Genomic DNA, 21,401 nt, shown 5'->3' with positions numbered 1-21,401 from the left:
AGGACAAAAGTCAACGGAGAGCTTTTGTAGATGCGGAAGTGAACCTTCGGGTTCCATACACCATAGAGTTAGACAATTTCAAACATTGAAACGATATTTTTATGTCATCCATAATTAGAAAAGAAATGCATCATGATGTTCTATTGTTTACTATTTATTGTTAAAATAATGCACACTCAGAAGATGCAAATTATCGGAGGATGAGGGAATGTTTCACCTCAACAACGTTTTTATACCCCCAAAGAAACTAACTGAAGCACCCTGTCGGGGATGCTTGTTTTCTACCCCAAACCATGTTTAGTGATTAATAGTTTGAGTACATGGGCAAATATCTCACTGATTTTTGTCCTTAGTTTAATTTTAATCTAAATTTAGCTGTATTCCGAAATGAAAGATGTACATTATTAACTACTTACCTCCTCTAATTTTGTACTCACAGCTAGCACGTTTTTTTTTCCTTCTTTCTTTTTCACTGCCGCCTAGTTTAAGTATTTTATTACGCCTATTATTCTCACTTGCAACTGTATTCTTATATCGTTCCGTCTATCGTCGGATGTCTAACTACTTACATTAGCTAAGTAAAATGAAATTATGTATGAATTTGCGAACATCTTACATTGTGCATACAGGCTACAATTATGATACTTTCAATCTAGAGGTAGTCGTGGCTAAGCGGCTAGTGTACGCACCTTTAAAAAGGGACACTCAGGTTCGATTCTCGGTGGGAACTCATGTGGGAATTCTACGTTAAGTTGTAGGTCTACGTCTCATATAGCCTTTCTCCTGAAAGGGACACTTCAATGAAAACAAACAAAATCAATGCTATACCCAAACAAATTAGGGAAAATTAAGTGCGGGTATCTCAGGAAACATCATTGAGTCATTTTGAAATTTCGCACCATTAGACCTCCATGTTCTGTTAGGCCTAATCTTATACTCCGCCCCCCCACCCCCCTACCGTAATATCAATAGTTTAATTTGCATACTGCACATTTATACATATTTGAATACTTGTAGGAAAGAGAAAAGCTGTGTAACAAAAGTAAGCACCAACCATTGTACTCATTAAAGCATTTCCTAGAATTTCTCCCTCGGCAAACTGTTTTGTGGAACCTATTTTATAGACCAAAAGTGTAACCGTTAAGTTATTTCTTTTGTATAGTACGTTAACATGCAGAATATTTAACCCTTTAATAGGCAAGCGTTGATAGCATTATCATTAAAATATTTAGTTTGCTTTTACGGCTCAACCATGTCTTCCTGATCATAATTTCGGAATATTTAAAGTATTTTTATACTTTAGTTACGAAATACAGGGAGTTTATTTCAAAGCAACATTGCCATAAAATATGTCTTTTGTGTAGCTACTGAGCAGCATTGCCCTATTATGGTCAAATATCATAAGAACACTCTCAGTAATTATCACAGTTTCGTTGAAATATTTTCCTACAAAGAAACCACAAATAAAAAATAAAAAAAGAACATTCGCGGGACGTACGAGATAAAGCTTCTACAATACTAAATTTGACTGTACCTTGTTGACAAAGATTAGAAGTATCTAAAGAAGCGATCCGCAAATCATGTATATGAACATTATATGAAAGCAATAATGTCAATTAAATGATCACTGAAGTTATAATTCGTGCGAATAACGCAATAGAATGCGATGTTGCTGGAGATCAACACTGCCCAATAAAGGGTTAAAAAAAAGTCATATAAAACTAAATGTATTTTGTAAAAAGACCTCGGAGAAAGTAAAGTTAACCTTATACACAAAGCACATAAATATACGCTTTAAACAAAGTTCGTAAACAGATGAAAGCACATAAACAAACAAATTAAAGTCCTACTCACCTTAATTTGAACAGCTTTTACAGAGTTTCCATTAGTATTGCCAAAATTAGGAGACACGGTTATCTTTCCAGCAGACTTCAAATCCTCTGCCGTTGCAGGAACAAGCATCTAGGTTCAAAAAGAAAAGAAAAATATACTTTCAAAGAAGAAAGAAAAAAAAATCAATTGGATAAAATATCAAATTAGCACGCAACATGGAAAGAGCCCGAAGTAGCACAAACCATCCACATCTTTTTCTCCCACAGCTTTAAAGCAAGAAGTTACTTCAACAACAACAATTACAATAAAATTAATTATATGCAATATTACAGGCACAGCTTCCAGCTATAGGTTGCATGGTTGTGCAACCACATATTTTCTACTCTCACAAAATGGTTTTGAACTGTTACAGTGGGATTTAAGTATAATTAAAGTTTGCTTCTCAGCGCAACACAATATTCACGCATCTCTCAAAAATTCACTTGAACACAGCTGAAAAAGGGCAACTGACGTTTATAGTATTATGAGCACTACAACTACATTCAGTGACATTGAGTATATGGCATGGAGTTTCTATTTCGTAAAACAGAAAGGCACATTATACCTTATAGCTTCCATCTTCTTCTATTGTAGATAAGTAGTAACAATAACTCGTTAATAGTTTCATGAGCGCTGCAACTACATCTAGTAACACTGAGTATATGGCAGGGAGCTCCTATTGCGCCATATAGCAAAGTACATTTATACTTTATTGCTCCCATCTTCTTCTATTGTCGATAAGTAGTTACAATAACTTGACACCCACCAGCAGTCAACTTCCATACTAGTTACAAATTTATTAACTCGCTGCAGCTAGTTAACGAAGACGCTCGCAGCAGCTAGCGAGCGAAATATCAGGAAAATGAAGAATAAGACGCAAGGTGCGAGGGAAAAGTTTTATTTTCTTTATTATAAAAAGCAGAATTTAAGTTTCAAGAACATAGGGGAACTTAAAAGGAGTTAGAATACTGGAAAGTTTCGGACATAATATAAACAGTTGCAAACATATGTCATGATCATGTTAGACCATGATGCTGATGAGTTGTTAATAATAATAATAATAATAATAATAATAATAATAATGATGATGATGATGAAGATGATGATGATGATGATGATGATGATGATGATGATGATGATGATGATGATGATGATGATGATGATGATGATGATGATGATGATGATGATGATGATGATGATGATGATGATGATGATGATGATGATGATGATGATGATGATGATGATGATGATGATGATGATGATGATGATGATGATGATGATGATGATGATGATGATGATGATGATGATGATGATGATGATGATGATGATGATGATGATGATGATGATGATGATGATGATGATGATGATGATGATGATGATGATGATGATGATGATGATGATGATGATGATGATGATGATGATGATGATGATGATGATGATGATGATGATGATGATGATGATGATGATGATGATGATGATGATGATGATGATGATGATGATGATGATGATGATGATGATGTACTAGTTGTAGTAATAGTATGGCGCCAGCTGAGAATCCATGTGCTTTATGCAGGAAACTAATATTTGGCAAAAATTGACATTATCTTGTGTATGTAAAAAGATATTCTATGTTAAAAATTGTCTAAAATTTAGACGTGTTCTATATGAAATTTGACGAAAGGTGTTCCTACACATAAATGCCAAGGTTGTATCAGGAATCGTGAAGACACAGTGATGACAAAATATTAAGATATCAGATGTAGATAACGACAATTCCTTAATTGAATCATGTAGTGAGAAGGAATTGCAAAATAATACAATTCGTGAACCCAAAACATGAACCCAAAAGTGAAGATCGCAGTAAGTGTTGCAGTGTCGTGTCGGGAATCAAAATGTAAGTTTTAATTCAAATGATAAAATACGTGTTTTCCTCACCTGTTTATTGTTTGGCGCTGCCATTACTTTGACTAATACTGGAATTCCTCTCGCTGGCTTCAACAGCGCAAAAGGAGTTTGTCCGGACTGTTTTGCTGTCTGCATTGCTTTCGTTTCGATAGGATCTATAATTACGCCCGCACACGTGCTCTGAAAAAGACAAAGTATACATTAAAAGTTTTTCTTTCTTTCTTTCTTTCTTTCGGAAGTAAGAACTAATTGAAGTGAAAGTAAACCTAAAATAATCTATACAACTTCATTTGAAAATTAAAGAAAAATAATAGACCACAATTTAATCATGTCAACCACTAAATTTTGTAACGTATGTACACAATCAGATATAAGGTCCACAGTTCGATAGAACTAAAAATCAAAATGAAATGAAATTTTTGAATTTTACGTCCCACGGTTATACTGGCTAGGCTAAAGATGATGGTGATGAGAAGAAATGAATGATATGGTGGAATGAAAAAAGTGGAAGAAAACGGGAGAACCTCGAGGAAACCCACGCAAACGATGTTTGCCCACCACAAAGTTCACTTGGCGCGAGCTGGGATCGAATTAGGAATTCCATGCACCAGATGTGAGCACTCTGCCACACTAACTTTAGTAACCATTAAAACTTACTTCGATAATTACTACATGAAATTATGCTACTTTTGTTCCTTTAAAACTGTATTTCCTAGTTCTTATCATTTCTTCGTTGTATATCACAAAAGTACATCTAACATTGATGGCGTCCTAGCTTATTCTATCTTAACAACCTAAATGTACAAGTATGGCCACAAAATTGAACAGCATACATGTGCAGGTCTGACTACCAAAAAATGGTATCTTACGTACCGGACCATTGTCCTTAAGAACACATACGTATTATCGTTGCAATTTGATTCTTAAATCTTATAATATCATCATTCGGTTAGTCCTGTGTCAATCGTAATAGGAACGTTAGTAATGAATATCTGTCTAATTGTAGCCCCTGAAAATGTAGCTAACAAATTCAAGTTATTGGTGTGCCACTATCCATGATGCTGAAAGGGATTCGCTACAAATGCATCATTATAAATTCCTCTCGACATAATTCTGCAATGTAACTACATCATTTGAAAGTGTGTTTCTTTCCTGATATAGTATGAGAATGTCAGATTTGAAGGCCAAAATGCTACCTCCTATACCACTTAGCTTTCCTTCTGAGCTAGAATTTGATTTGATTTTATCGGCATTCGATGTTGGTACTCATGAAACCTAATTCCCAGTGAGAAATCAGACCTTATTAGCCTACAATTAATACATTCACTGCTGGCTATATTGGATGATGGTACAAAAAATGTCGGTATCTAATACGTTAAATTTTAAATAGCATAGATTTACTTCTTGCTAATATTAAAATTAAAATAGAACTAGAAACTAACGAACGAACAACAATACTTAATTCAAGGAAAATGCAACTCGAATATTAAAAAGCAAATTCCAGATAAGGAATAGCTTTGCAGAGAAAAAAAAAAAAATGGGGAAAACTGGCGTACATGAATATCACGTATCGAACAAAGAAACAAAAAAAGATAAACGCTTTTTTTATTATGCACTTATACTAACTTATATAAAATAAAATAAAATAAATAATGATTAAATTAATACGAAACTACGGCTATGCACTTTAGGCTCACGGGAGAAAACGTCCGTTGGGCTTTTAACGTCCAACGGCTATGCACTTTAGGCTCAAGGAGATTAATGAAAGTGAATTATTGCAAAATTAAATGTTTTGTGCTCTTCTACCAGAGTTGAACCCGAGAACATGTGTCCCAAAGGCACACGCGCTAGCCACTAAACTAGCAGGGAGGGCAATGACCAGATTAATTACCGGTATGATCAAGAAACAGGAGTGCAAAGATGCAGGATGTGCAACGACGATTACAGCGCAGAAGTCCGACCCTGATACACATGCTCAATCTGTAAATCACAGCGATACCGCAATTTTGGTCTGTCCAATACAAAACATTTTCGAGTAACCTAGAAGACTGTCGAAAACCACATATTCTTAACCGTAGATGGCAATATAATAATGAAATATCCATAATACGCAAACTCAGAGAATATTTAAAAAAAAAAAAAAAAAAAATCAACTCAATATCTTTTTTGATACGCACATATATTATTATTATTAATTGTACTTTATTTCTATTTGACCTCAGGAGACACACGAGTGTGCTGAGTGTAATTTACGCCCTAAATTCTTTTTACAGGGGGATTTATTTTATTGCTCTCTTGTAGCCAAACGATTAAACAAAGATTGGATTCCCAGCAGGGGCACAATTTTCCGGTCTTGATCCAAAATCGTGAAGCAAATAGATCATTATCTGAATTTAATGATAATGAAATCAAGTATAGGAGAGCTCATTCGTGGCTAAGCGGTTAGCGTACGCGCCTTTGGCATGGGAGTCCCGGGTTCAATTCCCGGCGGAACTCATGTGGTTCGGATTCCACATTAATCAGTAGGTCCACGTCTCATATAGCCTCGCTGCTGAAAGGGACGTTAAACTCAAAATCAATCAATCAATCCAGTACAGGAAGTGAAAAATAAAGACTCTAGGAATAGATGCGCTGACTACACATCACACACTTGAACGTGTGGTAACTGGCAGGCCACAGACTTTAGCCAGGCATGCGATATAGAGCTGAGTGTGTGCTTTTATTTCTCTCAAACATTTAAATGCAAATCTCAGTTTCAAATACTACTTAGAATTAATAAAAAGTAAATAAAAATGAAAACTTTTATCCTAACGTCTCTTGGTTATTCCGTGTATATTAAAGGGGATGGATGTAAGTTAATGACTGAGGACTAATCGATGAGATGAAGACAGAGGGAGAAAATGGAATACCACAGAAATCTACCACGAGTTTCTCGGGAGGGATTGAACTAGGGATCTTAAGCATCATAGGCAACTGCTCTACCACTGTATCATCCTGCGCCCTTCTTCAAATGATACAGATTAACTAAACACAAAATTAACAACAAAATTTTAACAATATAAAATCACATTTTTTTATTAACAAAATTTTATCAGTTACAGATCAGTGTTGCCAGATTGGCTACAAGTAGCAGATTGGACGACTTTTTTAATTGCCAGAATCTCAAATTGGACACATGCTACTTTTTGGGCTACTTTTAATTATCTGAGGACTATAACTCTTAAGAATGCCTATTTATTTTTATTTTCACATATAAAATCCCAAAACATTATTAGTATTATATAATACAAGTTTTATTTATTGAACATTCCATTCACAATGGAAAAGATTTTTATTAAATCTAATGTGTTCAATACCACTTCAATTGTTATTTTAAGATTTATTTTATGTTCAGATCTAACAACACTACACTTTTGGTGGGTTCGCGCTCTTACAGGATCATTGGCCACGTTACTGTCTCAGTTAGTGCATAAGCAAAGTCCTTGAATGGGGCTGTGTGAATGTGAATATTGCAAATTTAATTCACTTTACTGCATTATCAATAATAACACAATGAGGAAAGTACAACTAAAACTCCCAAAATTCATAGCTCGCAGATAAAGGATTGACCAAATCAATAAAAGAATTTAGAAATAAAAGTGAAAAAAATGCACTGTAGACTTTGTAAAGAGTATCTTAAAGCCTACAAAACTGACGTAAGTCAACATTTATTTCCTTGGAAATCAGAAAGGCGGTTTTAGACTATCGCGTTCAGCTCAGTTTATTCGATGCTGTCATCCTACTCCTCCTCATGTAGTACGGAGTTTGCCCTAATACAAACCGCCACTAGCTCAGAGATACGATCGCCGCCTGAGTTTTGCCAACCTAGAATGTGACATATTTCCAACTTCAGGCGTTTCCATTGAATCGATAAGGATATATATATATCATTAGTAGAACTGTATAGTTGTAAAATAATAAATTTTTATATTTGAGCTACAAATAGTTCAAATCTGCTACTTTTTAATCTTCAGATCTGGCACCACTGGTATACACAATATCCATTCAATGGATCCATGTCTTCTCCAACTTATCACCCACATCTATATATAAAAGAATATACTAAAAAAACAGAATATATAAATAACAATTACCTTTTCTTGATACACTGAATCCTCCGTTCCAATAACTTTGGTGATTTTCAGTCGATGAACTGGAGCGTACGGAATGTGCCCTCTTTTCAGTTCTCTAACATCAGCTAGTGTTCGATCGCCATTTGGAAGATGAATAATTCGTAAGTTCTTCCTGAAAATGAAAATAATAATAATAATAATAATAATAATAATAATAATAATAATAATAATAATAATAATAGCAGCATTGTGTATAACATTATGTTAGATTCATGGAAGAATTATCCAATCGAATGAGAATGAGGAAATGATAACTCAAACGGAAGTCAGGTCATGTAATATTCTTTTATTTATTTACTTTATCTAACAACTACAAGAACTATATTATACAAAATCTTGTCTCCTGTTCTTAATATTCTTGATCATTAACCTCTTACGGACTTAATTATCACATTTTCTAGTAAAAAAATACCCATATTTTTTATTGCTTGTTTGAAATGTAGTACGTAATAAAAATACCTCTTCATAAATCTTTTTTCAGTGCATAGAAAAAAGAAGCTAGGAAACTTGCAGATTTTTATCCCGAGTTATCTCGGGCAGGGGGTAAAAGTGAGGGGGAAAGCGGGGGACGCCGTTACCCCACTTCCAAAAAAATATGTATGGCGTCCTTCACTTCCTAAAAAAAAAAAATAATAATAATAATAATAATAATAATAATAATAATAATAATAATAATAATAATAATAATAATAATAATAATAATAATTACAATGGGCAAAGACAGACACAGGGGACGACGTTACGACATGCGTTCCCCTACCTTTTCAGATCCATTTTCATCCCTGATCTCGGGGCTATAAGAAAGTATAGGGATGTGTAGGTATAGGTGAAATATTCGTGCAGGGACGATATTGCTAAATAATATACATAATGTGGTGTGCAATATATAATAGCATATCGTTCCGAATTTCCTATTTGGTATCATGATTTTTATCCCGAGTATTCTCGATACAGAGTAATACAAAAAACAACTACATAAGAGTCAACACAGATACCCTAGTGACGCCGCAGTACAAAGCAGCTAGACTTTACAATACTCTAGAGGCATCTGTTGGACACTTCGACACCAATAAACAGTTTTTTTCGTGATAAGTACAAAGAAATAAGAAAGTTTCAAACGCAACGAGATAACTCGGGAAAAAAAACTAACTACATTTAAAAAAAAAACAAAGAAAAAACGAGATACATCGGGATATGTCCTTAAGGGGTTAAAATATTTAATAAACAACTAAAAAGGCTATGACAATATAAATAACGATGTACAGTCAGTGACAAAAGTTATTTCCGTTTAATAAAATTTGTTTCATAAATAACTTCAGAATGAAAACACAATTTAAGTTCAGTTTTCAGTAAATTAAAAAGAATGTAATTTTCTGCACGTTCCAGCCATACCACCATTATTTCCAAAATAGATTTTACCAAACGGAAATAACTTTTGTTGCTGACTGTACATACGAATAATTTTCTTTTCAATTTAATAAGATCAATATTATTATCATCCCATGAGAAATCAGGTATCTACTTGACTTACTCAAATTACCGGAACGAAGAACCATAACGTTATTTGATATGAAACTCCTTCATAGTGTTTCGATAGGCAATTTACCATTAAATAGAGGCTGCAAATCTTTGTGTTTCTAACATGTCAATAAGAAATTTCAAAATTTTTGAATGTAATCCTGTTCTTATAGATGTCCCCGTATATACATGCTTGACAAGTGTTAACAATTATTCACATATTACTGATTTTCTTTCTATTCAGAGGTAATTCATTACCCATTACTTGTTACAAATTTTATTCTCTTTTGTATATAATGGTTCGTTTTTATTTTATTTTATTGTCTTCTGTGTATGATTTATTATTATGGCTGTATTTTTTATTATAATTATTTCTATACCGTATCTTTTACTGAATGACCCTTTATATCTTCATATTCTAATGCTTTACGATTTTTTTTTTTTTTTTTAAATATATATATGCATGCTTTCTGCTTGTATTATTAATTCATATATTATTACCTTCTGGAAACTGTAATTGGACTCGTGTGTCTGTAATTTCCTGATACCATTATATTATTATTATTATTATTATTATTATTATTATTATTATTATTATTATTATTATTATTATTATTATATCAATTTCTATAATCTAAGGGTTTTATTGACCGTAAAATAATTACTGATTTTAAACAATACATTTTTTTTTCATTTTTGACTATTGAACTGAAAGCGACCTTTCATTAGAAAATCCCACAATGCATAGTACATTTCCAGTTTATTAACAGATGATGTGTCTCGAAAGCGGAAATATTATGATATTAATTTCATGCCGAAACAAAATCACGCGTCAAGAAGGGACAATTAATTAATTAAGTACATATATGATTATTTTCCACATAGATCCCTCCACTATCAAAACAGATATTCAGTTTGAAAATCAGCTTCTTCAATTCCCGAGAAATGTATGTTGTCGAGCATTCGAATATTGATAGCTGTTGTGAGATTTTGAAACCCTTCCCATGAATTCATCTAAACAACAGGATGAGTCACTACACTTTCATAACCATGTTGGCAATGCCAAGATTCGTTCATAGATAAGGATGCTATCTCGAATGCAAACCCAAGTAGAGATTCAATTCCTACTCCTTATGGATCACTGGTGCTGAAAAGTGACGATAAACTACAATCGTAAGTTTTTTTCGCAGAGCCTTGGCGTTGAAAAGCGTCAATAAACCAATCAGAAGTATTTCTCACAGAGTCTTTTGCTCAAAAGCGTCAATAAACCAATCAGAAGTTTTTCTCACAGAGCCTTGGTGCTGAAAAGCGTCAACAAACTAATCAAAAGTTTTTCTCTCATAGCACTGATGCCGAAGACTGTCGATAAACCACAATCGTAAGTTCTTCTCACAAGGCCTTGGTGCTGAAAAGCGTCAATAAACCACAATCATAAGTTGTTCTCATGTATTCTGTGTGCTGAAAAGCGAGACATACTTCAACCAGTTTGATGATGAGGTAAAAGAGAGAAACAAATAAAATAACTACAATGTAAAGAACTATTGACCTACTTGCACGACTCGGGGTACAAGAACTGACACCCAAACTAAAGAGATGCTTGGATGATAGATTATACGAGGTATTATCAAACAGTAGGGTGAACCATTTTATTAGAAACAAAGTAGTATGCTTACAATGAATTTGATTTAGTCTCCTTCAAAGTACTGTCCCTGATTAGCAATACATTTATCCCAACGCTGAATCCATGGCTGGAAGCATTTCTAAAAGGCTTGTTTTGGAAGGGCGTTCGGCTGCTCTGTCGTGGTTCTCTCAATGTTAGAAATGGTGTCAAAACGTTTTCCTTTAAGCATGGTTTTATTTTTTGAGAAGAGACAGAAGTCGCATGGTGCTATATCTGGAGTTCACAGCGAATGTGGACAGAGGGATTTTTTTTTCGGCCAAAAATTCGCGAATCAAAAGCATGTGGCACGGCGCGTTTTCGTGGTGAAGAAGGAAGCCATTTGACCATTTAATCGGCGGTTAATTTTTTTTTTTCAAACCATACGAGATGATTAGTTCTGAAAGCTCTCGAATAGTCATTCGCCTGTTTTGAACAAATGATTTGTGCCGCTTTTTGCACGTTTTCATCTCTTTTTGACGTGGAAGGACATTTCGATCGTTGCTCGTTTTCAACCGACTCCCTGCCGCTTTTGAATCTCTCATACCACTTGTAACCAGTCTTCAATGCCACCGCTTCATCGTCATACGTTGATTTTGACATTTCGTCAGCTTCTTTGGCACTTTTTTTGCAACTTAGAACAAAACTTAACGTTGGCGTGCGACAGACACACTTAACACGTCCTCATTCTCCTGCCTGTGGAAGCCAACTAACATGTCACAACTTGTTCAAACTCGACAGTGACTGTACCAAAGATTTAAACTACCAGACTTACTACTTGAAATGGATACAACATCGATAGATGGCACTGTGCAACTACATTCCCCTTACTTTTTGATCACATTTTGTATATTTTGGTATTACATGTTATCTTTAATTTTCGGAAAGCCTCCTACAACTAGGAAAAAACTACTTACTCATCTCTTCTTCTTTGCTTCCTGGATACGATGTCTTTGAAAGTTTCAGGATCCAGCTCCTGGCGCCGCTCTCCTGCTCTATACTTAATACCATGTTTGTACTCTTCATGCGATCTGAGAGCGAATTTTTTGGGAAAATCTTTATTACAAATATTACAGGTATACCGAGATTTGTCCGAATGTGCATGTACCTGCAAAAAAGAAACATTAATTTAGAACGAAGACAGTTAATACTATCAAAATTACGTTTACAATGTATTATGATAAACTGAATACAATTGAAGATGCTTACCAAATTATTACTTTAAATTTAAATTTCGTAAAGCAATGGTATTCAACCTTGTTTTCAGTGTACCCCTAGTGATACTTTTCCATTCAAAAAATGAAATGAAGTTTTAGTTTTACGTCCCAGTTATGCCGTGTAGGCTAAAGCAGATGGTGATGACGAGATTGAAGAAGTAAGACGAAACGGGAGAACTCTGAGAAAATCCACGCACACGGTGTTTATCCACCATAAAATCTATTTCATGCGAGCTGGGATCGAGCCAGGGATCCTACGCACCAGACGTGAACGTTCTACCACTGATCCACCACTGCCCCCTTTTCTATTCATGCATGAGCACTTAGATACAAGCTATCCTTAATTCAAATTGCAGGTAACTACATCAAAAATAAATTATAGAATTTATTATTTGAATAACCAAGATTTACTATGAACAGGTAAATGCTATAAATTTAATAGAACTGTGTTTATCATTATGGTTAATTATGGCAGAAATAGTTTTTATTATCATCCATGATATATACATGAATTATGTTTATTTCAAAATTAACGCATCTTTCAAGAAAGTCAACTCGTAACTCTGGGGATACGCGAATCCAAGATTAAAAACCACTGCCTTAATGGACACTTCAGAAATAACGAATGTTTATCTGAATAAAGTTCTAATCCATAAAAAGACAACTCGATATATTTAAAAGCTGAGAGCCAGAGTGATCCATCTTCACTTACAACCCAAATTTAGATAACACTGTCTTACTATAAAATTCTGAGGTGACGATTAGCAGTCGTTTGTTAAATTTTTTTTACTCAAATATCTCCATGAAAAATATCAAGATAATAATTTATAAGCACCATATATTTGCGATACAAAGAACTCTAGCGATTAATTTGTCCGTATTCACAAAAAAGCTCACTCTGATTTATCAGATTTTAAATCGAGTACAAGACTTTAAATCTTTATTACAAAGCAAAGCATGTCAGTTTGCGAGTAATACTAATTCCTAATGGTTAACAGCTGCGCTAATAAATGCAGCTATCTGTGCCGCCTGCCTGATGCCAATAGATGACGCTAGTTGCAGCGAGCCCAAGGCTGAAGGGGTAACCAACTAGTTATCATTAATGGCGGGAAATGATTGATTGGTTTTACATTCTTATACAACACTGATACTATACCCGGTGGAACTTATAACGTACGTAGGTTTCGAACTTTGTCGAGTGAATACTCTACTGTTGACGGGAGCACAAACCATCATACAGCATCACCTCGCAAGAGAGCCATAGATGACAATTTTACACTGGGTTCGCGCTCACTTATTTCATTGGGGTTCGAGCCCAAGCCCGGTTGAGCACAAGTGCAGAACTCGCGAGTTTGGACACCTATGCAGAGAACTGTTCATTTCCAACCGCGTTATCTCACCTCCAAGATAACTAGATAACAGGACTGTGTCACGGTCATCGGGAAACAATATATAAGCTAGACTGGCAAGAACTCGAAATTCTACCTCCTACATATCAAACAAATGATCTATCAATTTGGCTGTCAGCACATAATCAGTTTTACTTTCATTTGAAGCATTATTATTACTTAATCAAACGCGAGAGAAAAAAAAATCGGATAAAGTATTCTTCCGAAAAAGAAGGATCAAGGTTCGAATCCCCGACAGTCCAGTGCTTTTTCTTGAATGCATCACACGATTCACAAGTAGACAATTAACGATGTTTATAGTTTCAAGAGACAACTGTAGAGTAAAAGTAAGTTTTCAAGAAAGTTTTGAGTAACATCAAAATCACTTTCACAATGGTTCTGTGAAAGTTTAAATTTTTGTTACTAATAATACCCAGGAATTTGAATATATTTTATTTTTTATTGCTAGAAGAAACTGTTTTGTTTTGATACTTCTACACCAAAACGACGGACATAAGTGACGTGATGGGTTTGGTGTAGGTGCAAGGAAATACCGCTGAGAAAGGTGTTCTTTTTCATCGGAAATTTTGGCATTTACTAAATGATAGACGTATACCAAATGAATAAATGTATTCATTTATTTATTATTTTCATTTCAAAATGTTTAAAATGAGGATAAAATGTTTACTAAGGTATAAGTTGCATATTAGCTCGATGAAACCTCACAGTGTGAAAAAATAAATAAATAAAGTTAAATGTGTTACTGAATTTATGTAACGTTCTCTGTTATATATATATCATCATGTCCCGTAAGCTGAAAAAGACGAGATTATAACTATTGAATTGGTGTGTTCTCTCTCAAGAGAACCATCAGTGTAATGAGAAATAGTTGTCTGCACATTGATTATAGATCTGAGCTACGAAGGTGAGCTGCGAACCTGTTTGACCTGCAAGTAGCCCTTGGCGCGATCCTCGAGTCTAGTCGCTACAACTCCCTGATGATTTATTTGTAATGGTACAGTAGAGTCTTTAAAACTCGACACTCGATAGCCTGGCAGTCCCGACAGCTCGGCTACACCCTGGCAGAGCGAAAAAAAACCACGGGCAGACCCGTTTTCGCAAAGTCGGCTAGTTAATTTTCATTATAGACAGCTTTATGCCTTCATAAAGTATTTTTCTGAGGTCTGTCTTACCAGGTACATTACTGTACAGTGTGTATTCATTAATTTTCATTTTCATGAATAGTAAAGGCTCTATGCCTTCATAAAGAACGTATTTTTCCTTTATTTAAGGGTATTTGGGCAGTTTATTCTCTGTTATATTCTCAAGTAACCAATACATACAATTACAGTACTGTAGTTTCTGAGGAAACACTCGTACTTATTCTTATTTAACTACATTCCCGATAACCCGGCATTTTCACAAACTCGGCCACCCTTTAGTCCACCTTAGTCCGTTTTCAATACTCTACTACCATTATTACAGAAGGACTGTAATACATTGTCTACCATTCCAGGGAAATGATGATTCGAATGCAAAATATTCGTATTCGAGGCTAGTGAGTTAAGTAAATTGCTCAACTTGTCCGACAGTATTCTACAACAGCTACCGAAAAACGCTTCAGAGAACTATTGGCTCTCAAACCATCAGCTGCAAAACTGAATAAAACTCAAACCCTCCTACCTTTACCTTATGACACATAAGATTGGACATCTGATTAAAGCCTTTACCACACATTTCACATTTGTACGGGCGTTCGTTTGTATGAGTAAATATATGATTCCGCAGGTTACCTGTAACAAAGAGAAAAGATATTGTTAAATACTTTAAAAAAAAAATCTAATTTCATCAGTCAGACAAAATCTTGCGTAATTATTATAAAAAATAATAAAATGAAATATTTCAATTAACGTCTCACGTTTATGTACTTTTAGGTTCAGGGAGACGATGATTAAGGCAACTAAATGATAATGGAAAAATTGGTGGAAAGCCTACGGAAACGATATTATCCACTACAAACTAACGTGGCCGAGGATCGAACCAGGGACCCCACGCACCAAAGGTAAAATCACTTCCGGTTTGAGTATCACCTCCACCAACGAATTCCATTCCAAACGTTTGACCCTCTATAGCCTGTGCAAATTTGATGGTAAACCATCACAGAGTTCTTGTGATTTTTTGTCTCTCGGATGGATGGACACAAGGACAGAGTAAATATATAAACGAGTTTTGCAAAGATGTTATAATATACCCATAACTAGGTTTATTCTCGTACTTCACTTACGCCGAAAAACAACCGAGCATCGGTACACCTGACTAGCCTCTTTCTTCTCTGCCATTAATGCTGGTTAAAAATTTTAGGTTCTCCGAATGGGAATATGTAGTGTTTCTTTCATTTAATTTTATCTACACCCCTGCTTTAACGTTCAAAATAGATGGGTGTACAGCTTATCGGCGTATAAACAAATGCGACAATTAACTGCCAGACATAACCTTTCAGAGATAAGAAAATCATTAGCTATAGGAAAGCCGTTGTAGTAGTACTGACATTTTAATTTCCATATTAGCTGTTCTTAAAATTATTGTGAACGTTTTAGTGGTAATAACTTAAATGTTTATAATTTCAATTATATGTGGCGCGTCACAGATACTTACAGTATGCAGCCCCCTCTTTGGGAGCTGCTATTTATATTTGTATATATTACCTTGTTTAATTATTCTTGTGTATTGTATTATCAGTTAATATAGATTTAGAGAGAAATCCCGGCCGGGTAAATTATTATTACATTTCATATATTCTATATTTTTATTTTGTCTTTGTGTAATTTTGTTTCTATGACTTGTAACTTTTTTTTTTTTTTTTTTTTTTTTTTTTTTTTTTTTTTTTTTTTTTTTTAAACAGCTCACTTAGGGGAGAGCCAGAAACCAACGCTATCTTGCCCGTTGATATTTTTTGTTTGTTAATTTTAAAATTTTTAAACCAAGCGTCTGTCTGGTGACCGTTGGTTGTATCGTCTATATAAGAGCAGGAGAATCATACGTGGGGGAGGATTCCAGCTCGACCGTCTAAAGAGGTAGATGGTTAGGGGTTCTGTCCAAAGAGGGGACGGGATCTCTTTTCTGGAATTCTTAGATTCTTAGCCGAAGAGGCGGCTAGAGATTGACCTGGTACAGCAAGAGGGCTCTATCGCCTCGATGCAAAAAGTTTAGTTTTTGACATAATTTCAGACCACAACTCTCTTAAGAGGAAGAGAGTCTGGGGGGCTACGGAAATTGTTGGTCTTAAACTGTACCACACAGCAAGAGGGTTGTGTGAAGGGGGAAGAAAATTAAGTCGCTGAACCGTTTTTTTTTTTTTTTAGCTGGCTTCGGGGCTACGCCACTCCTTTAGTGGGAGGAGAGGCTATGGGTTCAAGTCCCGTTTGACACCTCACGTAGGAGGCGAAGTTAGACTTACCCAATTTTTTCGTTGAAATAGTTTGTTTAGCATCCTTCGGCCAATTTTGGGGAGATATACGCGTTCAATGGTTCTCTTCTATAAAGGGCTGGATTCTTTCTTCGAAATGAACGATGCGAGTTTTTTTTTTATTTATTAGTATGAATAAAGTTTTATTATAAGTTAATCCTTGGGCGTAATCCTTTCATATTATGAACTTCCTCATTAAGGTTTTTTTGGATCTACCTATTTGATTGCTGTTTTGGTGTAATTGAAGTTTTTGTTTGAATCTGGTGCATCTAAACCGGATTCGATACATTGCTTGGAGAGAGATTTTTGGGGGCTCGTTTTTATTTGATTTTTCTGTTTAATTCAATTATGCTAATCCTCCAGGGTGCACACAGATGTTAATGAGCCGTTTTTATCTGTGGACACAAGTTCGGTTCCCGGAGGTGATTCCTTTAAAAGAGGAATGGTGAATTAGTAATCGGGGGACGAACAGTTGGAGGTCGCAAGTAGTACTGAATGCAATTTCAAATACTGGCTCAACGAGTATTTATCAAATACAGTAGTAGAACAATTCATGGTTCATCACCTTAAAAATTATTATTATTATTATTATTATTATTATTATTATTATTATTATTATTATTATTATTATTATTATTATTATTATTACAGACACAATCGAGACAAAAAGATTTAAAGTGGGTGACTCAAAACTAGTGACTCCCGTACTGACCGGCTCATGACATTTTATAAAATTTTCTTATCGTTATCCATTCAGGTAGTGACTTAGTTTCTTTAGTATTTCTTCTTAATCTCTCTTCACTCATATCTTAACAAAAAAATGCAAATAAACTAACTATCTTAATAAACTAAAATGTCATACTTTGTAGAACTGTATACTTACTTTTGGGCCACCCTGTATGTGCAGGTGGGAGTGCGGGGCATGGCATAATTTTACTTTTTATTCCATTAACATCACTGTTCACCATATAATACAGTGTATCGACAAGCATTCCTGTATTTTCTAGACCCAATTGAAACAACAACACAAGAAAACGTTATATTAAAAAAAAAAAAAAAAAAAAAAAAAAACACTTGTAAAATATTTACATATAGTACTAATTATTTATTTAATGTACAACAGATCAGTGGCATACGCGTAAGTTCATCTCCCAAGATAATATTATTTTAGGTCTTTGTATTTGGTCTAGGAATTAATTCGTGCGGTTGGTACGCACACATTGAAGCTGTAGTACAAACACAAAATACATAAATACCTTAAGAAAAATATTGTCCATCGCTAGCCACCACTTTCGCCCATCTGTCAGGCAATGTACGGATTCCGTGGCGAAAGAAGTCCTCATCCTTGGAAGCGATCCAGTCAGAGACCCATGTTTCGATATCTTCTGAAGAAGTAAACCGCTGTCCAATCAAATCGTTGTTCATGCAATCGAACAAGTAGTAGTCCGAAGGAGCAACGTCTGGTGAATACGGCGGGTGCGGTAAAACTTCCCATCCGACATTTTCTAAATAGGTTTTGACCGGTTTTGCGACATGTGGGCGAGCATTATCATGTTGAACAATAAGTTTATCATGTCTGTTCTCCCATTCTGGTCGTGTTCTGGCCAGAGCTTGCTTCAAACGCATTAATTGTCGTCGATAACGTTCTCCATTCATAGTTTCACCCGGTTGCAGCAGCTCATAGTACACCACACCTTTCATATCCCACCATATGCACAGCATAACCTTTGCACAGTGAATATCTCGTTTTGGTTGTGATGGACCTGGTTCACCTGGTTTCACCCAGGCCTTTTTTCGTTTAGGGTTCTCGTAATGGATCCACTTCTCATCACCCGTAATAATTCGATGCAGAAACCCCTTTCTGCTCTGTCGTTGAAGCAGCAATTCGCAAATGGTTTTTTCGTCTTTCAACGTCTCTGTCTTTCAATTCATGTGGAACCCAATGTGACATCTTTTGAATCATTCCCATGGCTTTCAAGCGTTTGGAGACTGTTGTTTGATCAACGCCTAATGCTGCTGCAAGTTCTTCCTGCGTTTGACACGAATCCTGCTCGAGCAATGCTGTCAATTCTTCGTCTTGAAATTTTTTTGGCTGTCCAGCTCGCTCTTGGTCTGCCAAGCCGAAATCACGACTTCTAAACCGTGCAAACCACTTCTGACACGTTCGCTCAGCTAGAGCATGGTCACCATACACTTCCGCCAAAATACGATGACTTTCAGTCGCACTTTTCTGCATGTTAAAGTAATGCAGCAGGACACCCCGCAAAAACACTTTATCAGGCACAAATTGCGCCATGTTCACTTAACTACAAACTGATGTTGTTGACGCTTTAATCCACTGCCCTATACTACGAACGATACGCGATGACAGGGGTTTGCAACACATGTGTGGATACACGGAACTGTGGGACGCTCCGTTCGTTGCGCCATCTCTTGTCCACCCGCACGAATTAATTCCTAGACCAAATATATTGTAAAGTTCCATATTCTCACGTACAAGCAGGTGCGTGTGTTTTCTATAAACACATGCTCTTATTACGAACACGTGTTATTGTGTACAAACATAATCAGCAGCAGACGACGGAAGGAGGCTTCCAGGAAGACACGAAGAAGTTTCGGAAGAAAAACGAAGACGGCCGACCTCCCCTCTAGGGTCTCCCCTTCTAAAGTATGTATATAAAAGAGGACTTCAAGAGGACAGAGCCATCACTGCCAGTGCTGATCGGTAACCTACCTAAACTGTCTCCCGAGACCACTATGAATTACGGAATTTCCTTTAGTATTTACTCCTGAGGCTGCGATGAGCAAAAGGGGGTAATCTTTAACTACACTATCTCCGAAGGCTGCCATGAGCAAAGGGGATATTCTTTAATTACTAACGCCGCTCTGGGCTGACGTGATTTGATATAACCTTCAAATCAGAGACCATCTTGTATCCTGAAAATCTTTACCACACTGGGAATACACTTTATAGACTTTGAAATAGTTATAAGAACTTTGTAAATTTTTGTATAAGACTTTATTTTGTAATAAAAGGTGTAGGGTTCAAATCCCGGACTTATCATTTAGAATATACCGAACAAGTCATTGCAATATATTTCTCAACATGGTAAATGTTTATTTTTGCACAATATCTTGCTCAAGGGGAGTTCACACACCGAAACTCCTTTGAGTAAGCCACTACAGTAAATCCTTCAGAAAAAACAAAAACAGAAATGCTTGTTTGGGTGCAGTATTTTGCGAAAAGTATTGTCCTATGGTGTCTACCAAGTATATTTCGAATAAAGCTGATAACGTACAACTATTTCAGTTTAGTATATTTAAGAAGTGTTATTTGTTTTCGTGTCCCTTTATTTTAATGTGCTTCGAATTCCTGCAAAACTAAACTTCTTTTGATCACTCGAAGTTAACTTTTATGTGTAAGTAGCAATATCCTTATTCTAAAGTTCCATGTTTAATTTCCAAGAAATAGTACGCAAGATATTGGAATTTCTTTAGTTTTAACTTATGGAACATTGTAAGATTAGATAACAAGCATGGCGGAGTGGACGTGGCGAAACCGTAACGTATGGCCTCATGGTTTTGCTGTATTGGCGTATCATCTTTGTTATAATATCCTTGAAGTTTTGGTGAACCACACTCGTTAAAAATAAATACTAAATGTATAAAGTAACTCTTTATTTTAAAAAATAGTTGAAGGTATTATTAAATTTATGTTACGCACTTATTTTTTTAATAATAATAAAAAACAGAGAACTTTTGTACGAATTACTACCGCACTTACCCTTTTGATGAAAACCCTTCCCACAGATCTGGCACTTGTGAGGTTTATTTTCTGAGTGAGTCTTCCTATGTGAGATGAGCGTAGATACTCGATTAAAAGTCTTCTGGCAAAATTCACATACATACGGTCGCGCGTCACTATGAATGGCACGATGCTGTGACAAGGTACTCATCTGAAACAAATAACAAAAGAATATCGGTTCATTTACACTACTATATGCTGCATGTAATACAATATGTCGCAAACGACAATATATTTACCAAAGGATACTATAAGATATTTCAAGATAAAGACATCTTACCTTAACATCATTATATTATTACTATTATTAACACAAACTTTTCAGGGTTACTCTGTCACCTTCCTCGGTTGGTATTATTCTGCTGCACGCAGGCTCGTATTTAGGTATTTTACGCCATTAC

At 35.4% G+C, this 21,401-nt stretch overlaps 1 protein-coding gene across 4 annotated transcripts in view; it reads right to left on the bottom strand.

Annotated features, from left to right (window-relative positions):
• LOC145672096 (uncharacterized) overlaps positions 1-21,401 on the bottom strand; it is a 76,552-nt gene that overhangs the window by 29,714 nt on the left and 25,437 nt on the right. For 3 of the 4 annotated variants that reach the window (XM_081741360.1, XM_081741362.1, XM_081741363.1), the window contains exons 7-12: positions 20,980-21,151; positions 15,413-15,522; positions 12,042-12,232; positions 7,911-8,061; positions 3,808-3,957; positions 1,855-1,962 (exon numbers count right to left, since the gene is read on the bottom strand). In XM_081741360.1, coding sequence (XP_081597486.1) covers positions 1,855-1,962; positions 3,808-3,957; positions 7,911-8,061; positions 12,042-12,232; positions 15,413-15,522; positions 20,980-21,151 — 882 coding nt within the window. The remainder of the gene's footprint in view (positions 1-1,854; positions 1,963-3,807; positions 3,958-7,910; positions 8,062-12,041; positions 12,233-15,412; positions 15,523-20,979; positions 21,152-21,401) is intronic. The other variant, XM_081741361.1, reaches the window with a different exon arrangement.

The sequence above is a fragment of the Thermobia domestica genome, chromosome 15, assembly GCF_964235325.1.
Source record: "Thermobia domestica chromosome 15, izTheDome1.hap1.1, whole genome shotgun sequence".
Classification (NCBI taxonomy): Eukaryota; Metazoa; Arthropoda; class Insecta; order Zygentoma; family Lepismatidae; genus Thermobia; species Thermobia domestica.
Note: the sequence above shows the minus strand (reverse complement) of the source record. Positions and strands in the feature narration are given on the sequence as shown.